This window comes from Pundamilia nyererei, unplaced genomic scaffold, assembly GCF_000239375.1.
Source record: "Pundamilia nyererei isolate P.nyererei 1_Seehausen unplaced genomic scaffold, PunNye1.0 scaffold00118, whole genome shotgun sequence".
Classification (NCBI taxonomy): domain Eukaryota; kingdom Metazoa; phylum Chordata; class Actinopteri; order Cichliformes; family Cichlidae; genus Pundamilia; species Pundamilia nyererei.
Window position 1 is genome coordinate 183,958 of NW_005187519.1, and position 13,462 is coordinate 197,419.

Sequence of the window (13,462 nt, forward strand, 5' to 3'; positions counted from 1 at the left end):
CTGCTGCTTAGTAAGCAGTTGCAGACAAGTTGTCTCACTTGCAAAATATGAGTGACTCCTGGCTATCCAGTAGCAGCTACAACAGTGACGTTTGTAGCGCAGCACTGTGTACGTCTTTGCAACCACTTGGCAACCTATTCAGTAATGCACATTTTTCCCTAGCAACCTGTGGTTGCCAGGGATTCACCAACTGGTTTCTAGTTCTGTGTGCCTGAGGTCTTACTGGCCTAGTTCTTTCCCACTTGTTTGACACTCCTGATATATTAATTGTGTTGCCTACATTTGAGCGTGAGGCCACATGCCATGTTCACACTAAGCCTGCTGAATGTGAATTCTACATGATTCCATTCATGTGTTTTTTTTAGGATGATATTCGTCCACGTGTACACGCTGAAATTACCCAGATTATTTCCTTCTCTTCTCTTTTTTTTTTTTTTTTTTTTGTCCCGGATTAAGATAGCAGACACTGCTGTTTTAAACTCACGATTCACTTGTCACTACAGTCCAAAACGCTGCCACGTGATTAATCCTTTTTTTGGGCTTTTATGTGAAATACTAAATTTTAACCATTACGATGTCCTAAATCTCCAATTCTGTTTTCTTTACTGAGGTTTAACCAAACATGCATTTTTCTAAGACTTTACAGAAACTAACGCTGCAATTTTCAGATTCAGTGTATCTGAAAAAGCTCAGTTTTGTCCGCATGGACGGTATTTGCCAAAAAGAGGACTTTCAAAAAAGATTTGGCTGGCTCTGTGCGAACATATAACACAAAGCCATTAAAAGACATTAAGATATTACCTTTAGTAACTCACAGGATTATCCACTTCCAGTACTGCCTAACGAGAGTGTATTACTTCTTTCTTAGTGTATAGCGCCCTCTGATGGACATATTTTGCTCCTTTGTGATGGTCAGTTAGTACTCTGCCTTACCCTTCACTGGTGGAAGGTAACAGTTTATTGTAAAGAGTGTATAATGTGTATAAGGATAAGCAGATGATATCTAAACTTTGCTTTCAGGAAAGACCCACAGTAGCAATCAGATGATTATTTTATTCATGATTTAAGCTCAGCGCAAACAGCTTATATCATCAAAACATTTTCTGGAACATTTGGTTTATCATTGTCTTCCATGTGCTTTTGCACTTGCCCCACACGCTAATGTGGAGGAACCTAAAGCTTTTATCTCGTGCCAAATGAAGCAAGTACGCGCTTGCTTAGATATATATTTTTAAGGCAGCATTTGCTTGTTTTTGTTTCTTTTGGTCTTCCTGCTTCTTTATAGACGGTGGAAGCATTTTCCTGCTTCTGCCTGAGCTTTTGCACTTTCCAGCAGATCCGGGTCTGTCTCTGTCTTTGTTTAGATCCAGCCTATTGAAATGTTAATGTGAGGTAGTGTTAGGAATCACCTGATAGTCCTGTTTAATCAGAAAAAATGAACTGAACCCATTAACTGACCGTTTACTTGATGGACATTAAACACTTGTGCTGCTGATATGAAAACTATGCTTGTTCACATTCATTTAGCCTTAAACAAAAAGCCCCGTGACATGTGTGACCCGTTTTAAAAGAGGAGTTCACTGAGCAGGAATACTGCTCTGAACTGTGTCGACTAAATGCGTATTGGCACAAGTACAAGCAGTATTTCGAACTCCTAGCACACCCACAAAAATAAAAATAAAATCATAAAAGCTGAAATATTGTCGCTAGTAGACGGAACAATCTAACAATCTTATATGGAGTGTAGAGCGTGCCAAAATAAGTAACATCAATGTGAAAGCTGTTATTTTACGTTCAAATCAGTGTTAAAAAATAGATGTGGAAAAAAATATTTAGTTAACTGGAATAAAATGAACAACTAGACTTTTGAATATCGATTCCTCCGATACCAGTCATTTATGTTCTAGAATCGATTCTCGTATTAAAATATCGATATTTTAGTAATTTAGGGTAAATTTGTAGTTTATCATTAACAGGAACACAGTGGAAATAAACTATATCATTCGGATTGTCTACATTGGAAGGAACTACTTCCTCTTCTGCCTTTCATAGGTAGGTATGTAGGTATGTTCAGGCCTATACTTTAGTGGCACAATTTACTGTCTTTGAGTCCAGTGTTTTGTATTTGCATTGCACAGCTTTACTGTTTTACTTTTCTCCTGCTGCTCTTTAGTGTCAGCTGTTTCCCCCATGAGCTGGTGGAGACCAAAAATGGAGCAAAAACTTTGATTTATCAGGTAGTCACAGTATTAGCTCCTCTTCTTTTTCTTCCTCCTGGCGTTATTCCCACTCTGCGGGGTCTGCTTTTCTGCAAAGCCGCCTCCATTTGGCACGGCCAAGGGCGTCGTTCAGGTTGGCGCTGATATTCTTCACGTTGCCTTTAATTTGGTCCATCCATCGCCTTTTTGGTCTGCCCCTTGGTCGCCGTCGCAGTGCTGTTCTTGCCACAGAGTTTTAATCACTTCTGACCACATGCCCATACCATCGCAATTGCACTCCTTGCATCTTCTCTGTGATTGGTGCAATACCCAGCCGCTTCCGGATGTCGATGTTTGTGACGTGGTCCTATTGTGTCAGGCCCAGGCACCATCGCAGCATCCGCATTTCCATTGTGTTAAGGGCCTGTTCGTGCTTTGCGGTGGCTGGCCAACACTCTGATCCATAAAGGGCCACAGGGCGCACTACACTCTTGTAGATCTTTGACTTGAGGTGGTCGGGCATTCATCGGTCGCACAGGACACCAGTGACTTGACGCCACTTCATCCAGGCCTCATTAATCCTGGCTCGTATGTCTGGCAGGATGTCGCCGTCATCGCCATCACAGTATTAGCTCCTAATGTTAGTAATATTTATTAAAAGAATCACATATTTAACTAAAAGCAACCTTTTGAATTGTACCCCTTTGATCAGTTAAAATTCAAGTCAGACTACACAGCAATAATATGACCCATAATTAACCAGAATACTTTTAATTATCTTTTACTGTCTTTACTGCCAAAACAAAAAAAGTCCTGTAGCCTGGATTTGCTCATTATCATTAAAGTGACCCTCTCAAGTTTAAAGTTTAGGCATGAGTGGCTGTTTTGTCATTCTTTTATCTCTTCATGGACTCAGGTTTTTCCAGTCTGGCTGAGTGTTATTTATGGGTTCAGTTCATTTATAAGACACCGTCACATCCTGGTGTTCACCTGCCCAGAGGCTGAGACTGGCCAGCGATGGCACTCTTCAAACACCTTAATTGGTCCCAGTGTGCCAAAATAGATGCAGTAAGTCAGCGATTCTACCCACATCTGCTCTGCAGCTTTCAGGACAATGCAGTCGAGATCAGCTCTGTCTCACCGACTGACAGAACTGATCTCTGCGTACTTCAGCTTGTAGCTTGTAACTGGAATGTATGATTGTAGGATATTCAGGGGAAATGTGTTTGCATTGCTGCAGCTTGTGAACCCTTTAGAGCATTTATCTGTACCAGCCGATATGTTTACATGAGCTTTATAGAGACAGTAGAGTGTTTGATGAGTAATGTGAGGTGTTAAGATGCAAAGAGTTTAGGCTATTAAAGATGGGATGTCTGCATTCATTTTGGCTTATGCATCCTAGAAACAAGGGACCAATACACAATGCAGTGTGTGTCCCTCTTGTTTCAGGCATTCTTGTGTCAAATAAAGATCCCAGTGTGATGATTTCTGTTAGCTGATTAACTGTTGTTTCTAGTCTTACCTTGCCAACAGTCCAGAACCCAAAGATAATTTGCTTACTAACATATTTTTAAAATAGCAAATTTACCATTAAAAACGCAAATATTTGGCATTCATGTTTAATAAATGGCTAAAATAATAAAAAATACATGCCAACTAATTAAGCCACTGGATCATCAGTTAATCATCTTCTTGATTTTATCTAACTTTATGCACTTTTAATAGAGCTTCCTATAAGAATGTTGTTTTGATGTTTGATATGCCCACTGTTAATTATATCATTGTATTATTATGAAGAGCCTTATTTCCCAGTTACTAACTCCATGGCTTCCATGATATTTTGGTTATATTGAGAATGAAGTAAACGGGACCTACTTTGCTTTTTTTTCTTATTTAGTGCACGGCGGCACGGTGGTTAGCACTGTTGTCACACAGCAAGAAGGTCCTGAGTTCAATTCCAACATCAGGCCGGGGTCTTTCTGTGTGGAGTTTGCATGTTCTCCCCGTGTTTGCGTGGGTTCCCTCCGGGTACTCCGGCTTCCTCTCACCGTCCAAAGACATGCAGCTTGTGGGGATAGGTTAATTGGATAATCCAAATTGCCACTAGGTGTGAATGTGCAAGTGAATGTGAGTGTGAATGGTTGTCTGTCCCTGTATGTTGGCCCTGCGACAGACTGGCGACCTGTCCAGGGTATACCCCGCCTTTCGCCCTATGACAGCTGGGATAGGCTCCAGCGCCCCCCGCGACCCTGAAAAGGATAAGCGGAAGCGAATGGATGGATGGATGGATAGTTTTAAATATATATAGCCCCTTTTCCATTAGTGCCTACTCGTGTCATCTCGCTACTATTTACTGGGTTTTCCATTAGGTGATAGTACCTGGTTCCAGGTATTGGGGGTTTTTTGGGGGTTTTTTTAGCACCTACTCGCTCAGGGTTCCAAGCGATCCAGGGCGATCTAAAAATGTGACATCAACAGACTGCATGCCACCTATTGGCTCTAGGGCTGCCACAAACGATTATTTTGATAGTCGACTAGTCACCGATTATTTTTGCGATTAGTCGACTAATCAGATCATCATCCATTGGACGTAAAACTACAGCTTATTGCACCAGCAGCATCTGCTCTTATATAACTATCATTAGCTTACAGCTTTAAGTGTTTAAGGTCTGTGCTAGCTAAAAATAAAGACAAGATGATAGTTTATTAAATTTTAATGAAATTTGCAGATTGTTTCGGTGAAGTTTAATAAACTCCTTGCTATCTAAAATATAACAGGACACCGGAGTATATTCTGGAGCATCTCACACTTCTGATAATCAGTTGTCTGCTTGACATTTATTCAGCTGTGTAAAAACTATAACTTTAATCTCAGACAAACTGATTTACTCAGGAACAAATAAAATACAAAAAAAAAGCCAAACAATAACATTTTAAGTTATCTAAGTGACTTATATATATATTTAACCTGAGTAGCGAAAGACGGCGGTGGGTTTGAAAACGATTTGCGGGGAGTCCGGTGTTCTCACGGCGCTAGTGAGCCTAGCCCCCGGCTCGCTAACGAGCTAGTGGGTAACAGATGTTTCCGAAAACGTCGGAGCGCTTTTGAAAATATGTGGTGTCCTGGTAAACTGAGCAGGTATTTGAGGTTTACACAGCTACATTCTCGCCTGAAAATATGTTAAACGTTTATTTTGTGACCCAGAAAGAATAATAAGAGTAACATTAAAACTAACTAGCTGCCGCCATTGTTGGAAACTGCGCTGGGACACAGCTGCTTCTTCTTCTTCTTCTTCGGGGTTTAACGGTAGCTGGCATCCTTGTACATGCAATGCTGCCATCTTCTGTTTCAGTCCGTTATTACACTCTTAAATCCTGCCACTTATTCCTGCGTCTTTTGTGATCTTACAAAGCTTCAAACGACGCGTCGACTATTAAATCAGTCGTCGACGATTTTGATAGTCGACGTAATCGTGACTAGTCGACAAATCGTGGCAGCCCTAATTGGCTCGTCAGTGACGTCACTCCATGAGTCATTAGAGCGTCTCCCTCAGGAAAATCAAAACTGCCACTTTTAAAACCCGGCAACAAGGAAAATGGGTTCAAAAAGAAACGCTGTGGTCCCAGAGTCTGGAAAAAAGCCACAGACCAAGCAGGAGGTATATCGTTGCCTCGACGTCCACCTTTGTGGTTCTTATCCTGTGAAGAGTGCTATATAAATAAAGTAAAGTAGGTGGTACTCGATTGTAATGGGGGGAAAACGATTTGAGGCAAGTCGTGCTGTTTTGAGCTGAGACGAACCGAATAGGTACTAATGGAAAAAGGGCTTTTGTGACAGGAAATTCACATTAAATGGAATTCTTATTAAAAAACTTTCACACAGGAGAAAAACTTCGGTGAAAATAGTCTAGTAGGCACTAACAGTACAGCTCGCAAAGCATTCAGTGCTACCCCTCAGCAGGCTTCCCGATACTGGCCTATTCAAAGAAAGTGGACTTTCAGGTGAGGGTGCTCTTAGGTCTCAATCACGCAGGCTTAGAGAACAGTTGCCAATGCCTGGTAACCACAGTTCACTAGGGAAAAATTAGGGTTCCCTAACTAACTGCGAGTGCTTGTCGGCAGTCGCAAGTGGAAATTGATTGTTAACCCTGTTCATGCAGTCATACTGATGGCTAGTTACCCCCTAATTGGAAGGGGAAAGGGTGTATTCTCTAACCAGTTGGTGATTGATTGCTGGGGGTTGCTTGTTGTTGCTAGGTTGTAAAGTATATGGTGCCCTACCGAAAACCTCCTTGTCATTGCTTTGGTTCTGAGCAGATTGTAACTTTTCATGTTTCATTCAAACCAGAAACTCAGAAAATTTGCCTTCAAAGTAAAAGTTGTTGGTTTCAGTTTTAAAGCTACAGTTGCACTAGGGATAAGGTTACAGACTGTAGCACAACCAAAATTATGACAACTGTGGGCATTGAACTTGCAGTGGCTAGTTGAAGACTGGGAAGCTACATCCAGATGAACAGAGTCAGCTGTCTGGACTTTTCTTACCTGGATAACTGAGCGCGGAACGAGGACAGACCAAAGCAATCGCAGAGAGGATTTTGTTGCAGCTGACTTCATGCAATGATAGCCAGCAACCTCATCAAATATGTCAAGAAATAGATGATTTTCCTTTGAAACCTGTCAGGGGTTGCTGACCAGTCTCTAGGCCTGTGTGACTGTAGCCTTAAAGAGAAAGTTAGGGACAGAAGATAAACTGAGGGACCTCTGTGAAATATTAAGTATATCTGAACTGTGAGCCATCCATAGCTACTCTAATACATTGCGCCAATAAAATCATAGAGCTGGAAACAAGCATAGTAGGTCCTCTTTAACAATGTATGTGGAAACTGTGTTAGAAACCAGAAGCACTTAGATTGTTTTACATATTGGAAATCTGTAATGTAAAAATCAATATCTTTGCTTGTAAAGCTAACCATCAGCATCGGTCGCCTCCCTAGAGTTCAGAGGCTCTGCCTCATTAAGATCGACCCAGTATGGAAATGGATCAGACTAAAATAGCTTCCTTTGGGGAGCTTACCCATGCTGATGACCTCTAAGCAGTCACATACTACAGTAAAATGATCCTTCCTGTATGCTTTCTTTTGGATCCTGAAAATATTGAACATCTTTCAGACTGCTTTGAGAAATGTTTTGTGTCACAGGAAATGCAGTATACGTGTAGTAATTTCAGTAAAATATCAGTCTTGTGCTTTATATTAAAAGAATAATATTAAATTTGGGGATTTACTTCCTGGAAGGTTAGTGAGACGATTGGTACCATTTTTAATAAAGCGGCTAGTTAGCTTAATTTAGCTAATCTTATAAAACTAAAAGTTGTTTTTATTCTTTAAATATTTAACAATCTTACATTGTTAATGTGTTTTGTGGACTTGGAGAAGGCATTCGACCGTGTCCCTCGGGGTGTCCTGTGGGAGGTGTTGCGGGAATATGGGGTGTCTGGCCCATTGCTACGGGCCATTCGATCCCTATACAACCGTTGCAAGAGCTTGGTTCGCATTGCCGGCAATAAGTCGGACTCGTTCCCGGTGGGTGATGGGCTTCGCCAGGGCTGCCCTTTGTCTCCGGTTCTGTTCATAATTTTTATGGACAGGATTTCTAGGCGCAGCCAAGTGGCGGAGGGCTTTCGCTTTGGTGGCCTCAGAATCTCATCTCTGATTTTTGCGGATGATGTGGTTCTGTTGGCTTCATCGGGTGAAGGCCTCCAGCTCGCACTGGAACGGTTCGCAGCCGAGTGTGAAGCAGCGGGAATGAGGATCAGCACCTCCAAATCCGAGGCCATGGTTCTCAGCCGGAAAAGGGTGGAGTGCCCACTCCGGGTCGGGGATGAGTTCCTGCCCCAAGTGGAGGAGTTCAAGTATCTCGGGGTCTTGTTCGCGAGTGATGGGAGAAGGGAGCCGGAGATCGACAGACGGATTGGGGCAGCAGCTGCAGTAATGCGGACGTTGCACCGGTCCGTCGTGGTGAAGAGGGAGCTGAGTGTAAAAGCGAAGCTCTCAATTTACCGGTCGATCTACGTCCCTACCCTCACCTATGGCCACGAGCTGTGGGTAGTGACCGAAAGAACGAGATCGCGGATACAAGCGGCAGAAATGAGCTTCCTCCGAAGGGTGGCTGGCCTCTCCCTTAGAGATAGGGTGAGAAGTTCGGCCATCCGGGAGGGGCTCAGAGTAGAGCAGCTGCTGCTCCACATCGAAAGGAGCCAGTTGAGGTGGTTCGGGCATCTGACAAGGATGCCCCCTGGGCGCCTCCTGGGTGAGGTGTTCCAGGCATGTCCCACCGGGAGGAGGCCCCGGGGCAGACCCAGGACACGCTGGAGAGATTATATCTCTCGGCTGGCCTGGGAAGCCTTGGTATTCCCCCGGACAAGCTGGAGGAGGTGGCTGGGGAGAGGGAGGTCTGGGCCTCTTTGCTTAGGCTGCTGCCCCCGCGACCCGACCCCGGACAAAGCGGATGACGATGGATGGATGGACATTGTTAATGTAATTACAGTTGGGATACTGTGTAAAATGTGAATATAGACAGAATACAATGATTTGTAAATCTCACATTGATATTTTATTCACAGTACAACAGAGAAAACATACAAAGTTTAAACTGAGAAATAAAAATATTAGCTTAAATTGAATTTGATGGTAGCAACATGACACAGGGCAGTGTTTACTGCTGTGCAGCATCCCCTCTGCTTTAGCAGTCTATAAATATCTGTAAACTGAGGAAACTAACTTTTAGACTTTTGGGAGAGTCCATTTACTTCTGAGAAACTCTGCCCGTCTATAATGGTACATTTTCTCAGTTTAAACATATTTTTCCTATGTAAAGAAAATGGGAGTTTATGAGATTTGTAAGTCATCATATGTTTTTATTTACATTTTATGTTGTGTCCTAACTTTTTTGCTCATAAAGGAAAGGGCCTTTAGTCTTTAAAGCTGCTGGTTGGTGGATTTTGTTTCTTTTGAACTCAGCCAGCATTTTATTCCTTTTTACCCATTTTGTCTATTAGCTGTAAGCTAGCTTAATGTTTTAAAGTAAGACTAAAAATAAAGCTGGGTAAAAGGCTTTGTGAAAAGCTACAAAAGGTATTTTGAAAATCCACCAGCACCCTTAAAGCTCTTTTTTTTTAAAAAAATCTTTAATTAATATAAAATATGTTGTTTTTTTTGTTTTTTAATCAACAATATAGCTAACTAAAGCTAACTATCTGCTGGCGGAAGCTTAGCATGCTAATGTGAGTGTGGGGTCAACTTTTTTTTTCTTTTTTTTAGCTCAAATCCAGCAACAATGCAACTACAAATTGTCTCAATTTAAGTGATTATACGCCACTTTTGAGGTTTTTAGCATTAGTTTTAAGGTTATTGCTTTCTTATCATCTGTTGAACTACCTCTGTGAGCTTAGCATTTATTCAAAAATAAAATAATATCAAAACTTATCATCGCTGAGCAGTAGGAATGTAAGTATTATTGGGAAATGGTAAAAAGTTGTGGAAGTTTGATCAAGACTAAATGCCAGTGAGGGATAATGGTTTCAGATACTTTGAACATTGAGTCCCACTATACCTGCAGGTGTAACTACCCTAAAGTGCTTCCTACAAAAATAAATCTAATGTTATATTATCCACCTGAAGAGAAAACATCAGTTTGCCTTTTCCTTTGCTTTATTTATTTATTTATTTTTAGGAAATCAGATATATCAGAAAATATATTTGTACTGCTGTAGATAAACTATATTTAAATGCCTGTATTGCCAAAATGCTTTATTTATCATATTGTTGTCTGCTATATGTATACATATATATATATAGTCTGCGGTTATTCCAAAGTAGAGTGTGTATATATTGATTATTATAATGCTTGTGCCATAACTGTCACGCTGTCATTACTCTTGGTCACAGCTGAACATGACTGTTGTTGAGTTCCCTGTAATATGCATATTTATATGTATTTTGTTGTGTTGTGACTGTTAGCTGTGGATTTGATTGCTTCTCTGTTTGCAGGTGTTTTCAAACCTCGTTTTGAAGGACTTGCACTGGTTTTGTGGCTCTCTTGTTGTTTAAGTTAGCAAACAGCAGGAAATCATGGTACCAGATTTTCTGTTCTTGTTCACGTCCAAAGGCTTTTTATCTCGCTGAGTATCGCGAACCCCAGAAAACCTCCCCTTTTCCTGCTCAAATAAATGCTTCCTGCATCCACCTGCAGAATGTAAACCGTGTGATATTTTATAGTCTTTACAGTTGTGCACTCTCATCTTATTCTAACCTGCTTTAACGTGTCAGGTTCTACCTGGCTATCCTTGAACATGCTTCAGCTGTGCTCTGAATAAAGAGACAAATGTGATTATCCAGCTGGTAGCAGACAATTTGGAGGTCGTTTATCTATTTATTCATGTGTTTGTCAGTCCATGTGTCATAATGTGTATTTTTTTTTTTTTTTAATTCGGCAGCAGTCATGCTGTTTATCAGGTTAAGAAACATGTTTTGGGCTGCTGCCTTAGTGGTGACTGGCTTGTGACCCCCCTGAGGATGAGTGTCTCTCCTCCTGGTCTCAAACCAGAGATCTTTAAGGCGTGGGGGAACTCCAGGCCTCAAGGGCCGGTGTCCTGCAGGTTTTAGATGTGTCCTTCATCCAAAACAGCTGATTCAAATGGCTAAATGACCTCCTCAACATGTCTTGAAGTTCTCCAGAGGGCTGGTAACAAACTAATCATTTGATTCAGATGGGTTGACCTAGGGTGATATCTAAAACCTGCAGGACACCGGCCCTTGAGGCCTGGAGTTCCACCATGCCTGCTTTAAAATATGACTGCTTCACCTGAGCCTTTCTAGAGTAAATTTGAAAGAGTGTAAACTTACTGACCTCCGCTGGTCATAAGCAGGAATTGCTATTGTGAAATAATCCATAGGCTTTTTTTATTTATTTATTTATATAATAAAAAATACTTTTTTTTTTAACCCTTGAACCCTAATGTGCTTTTTTTTGTCACTAACATTGGGCCTATTTTACTTGATATACTGTTAAAACATACTTAACATCAACAGTACTCTCCTTTCTCTACGTAACCTCTATGCAACGTCTCAAAACAAAATAAAGGAATCATGGCGGGACCCTCCAGGCTCTAATGCACCGCAATGAAAATCACGTAGCTAATATCACGTTGGTGAAAATTACCTGACGTTAGTGTTCTCGGGTTGAGACAGATGCTTTTTTTTTTTTTGTTTGTTTTTTTTGTTGAACGTTTTTAAATTAAAGTTTCAGTCTTATTTTCTGTCATTTGTACTAACATTACATTTAGTGATCTGACTGCCTGTCTGCATGGTAGATTAGATTGATATAAAGATTAGATATAAAACCTGTAAAACATGTTTTCATCCATTGTCTCCATCCTGCATTCTTTCTACTCCTGTGCCTATAAAAATCAGTCATTCTACAGACATCTGTGACAAAATTGACCCTGCTTCTCATTCAATCTCCTGCTTCATAATCACAAAACTATCAGAAATGTGTTCACTGGTCTCTAGTTTTGAGTCTTACTGAATATAATGTGATTTAAATATTTTTATTTTTTTTTGGTTCCATTTGAAGTGAAATCGACCACACAGTGAGCACTTCTCAGTCACATTCACACCTCATGTGGACAGCTCTTGTTTAAAAAAAGAAAAAAAAGGCTGAGGAGTCACAGCATCACAACAACTAAAGTTACCTTTAATTTTCATGGTAACCAGGAGAAATAATAGAATAGATTTTTATAATATTTTAACTTTGTTTAATATTTAAATCCATTTCCTTTTGAAAATAGTGTTAGTTTTACAAGTTCACAAAATTGAGTTTATCCCAGACTTTCAATCCATCAACAAGAGTTTCCCTTTGACTTCATATGAAGAGACGTGTGTCCTCTAACAGAACTCTTAGTCCTTTGCACTCATGGTTGAATGATCATTTTCATCTTTTCTTCTCATCATGTGCACAAGTCATCATTTCTGCTTTTTTTTTTTTCCTTTTGCTCTCATTCTGCCTGTGAACGCCCTCTCTCCCCTCTGTCTCCTCCTCCTCCTGTCTCCTCAGCGAGGGCTGTAGGCGAGAAAACACTGTGAAGAACGTCGGATGCCGAAAGTACGCGTTTAACTCGCTGCAGCTCAAGGCCTTCCCCAGACACTACCGACCACCCGACGGCACCTTTGGCAAAGTGGAGACCTGACTGGAGGAGATCAGAGGACTGCTATGCGATCAAACTGAGTACAGTGAAGATACTGTGATGAGAGACTGTATAATTTCACCATCATGTGGCCTGGTTCCTGCTGTAGAGGTTTTAGATTAGATTATCGTGGAGGTAGACTGAGTGACTGAATGTCACACTAACAAACAGTAGCTCCGTCCTGAAAAATAAAGACGAAAAACCACCTTAGTGGAATGACTGTTTTTAGGTACTGTACACATTGCTTAGAAATGTTTTTATTTTTTATTATAGAAAAGCACTGCCTCACTTCCACTTCCAGTACTGATGTAATCGATATGAAGGATGCATAATTTCTGTTCTACAATAAAGATGAAGAATATCAGAAAATCTGCAACTGTGTTTGACTTCTGTCCAAATGAATACAAATGCAAACAAATACAAATACAAACAGACTTAGTTTTAATAAACCTATATTTGCACTTGTTAATTTTCCAATACACCGAAGATTGGGGGGGGACAAAGTAACACCCCCTTGATTAATAATGTGACTAACCACATTTTGGAAAGCTTTCAGTTCAGTTTCATGAGCCATACTCAGATTACTGCCAGACCTGCTGAATCAATAAATCTGTTAAACGGAACCAGTCTGACAAAGTGAAACAGGCTAAAAGATCGCAAACAACAACACATCAGGCCATGATGCAAAGAAACGGCTGAGAAACAAAGCCAGTGACATCTGTCAGTTTAGGAAAGGTCACAAAGCCATTTCTGACTCCAGTGAACCACAGTGAGAGGCATACACACATAAAGAAAACTTGGAACAGTGCTGAAGCTTCCCAGGAGTGACCAGCCCACCAAAATTACTCCAAGGATGCATCGACGACTCATCCAGGAGGTCACAAAAGAACTCAGAACAACAGCTAAAGAACTGCAGGCCTCACTAGTCTCAGCTAAGGTCAGAGTTCATGTTTCAACAGTGAGACAGAGACTGGGCAAAAATGGCCTCCATGCAAGAGTTCAAGGAGAAAACCACTGCTGA

The 13,462-nt window shown here is 41.0% G+C and overlaps 1 protein-coding gene across 3 annotated transcripts in view; it reads left to right on the top strand.

The window, feature by feature from the left end:
* inpp4ab (inositol polyphosphate-4-phosphatase type I Ab) overlaps positions 1 to 12,810 on the top strand; it is a 76,429-nt gene extending 63,619 nt beyond the window's left edge. For all 3 annotated transcript variants that reach the window (XM_005742217.1, XM_005742221.1, XM_005742224.1), the window contains one exon: positions 12,312 to 12,810. In XM_005742217.1, the coding sequence (XP_005742274.1) occupies positions 12,312 to 12,444 (133 nt within the window). In that variant the 3' untranslated portion in view covers positions 12,445 to 12,810. The remainder of the gene's footprint in view (positions 1 to 12,311) is intronic.
* The last annotated feature ends 652 nt before the right edge of the window (positions 12,811 to 13,462 follow it).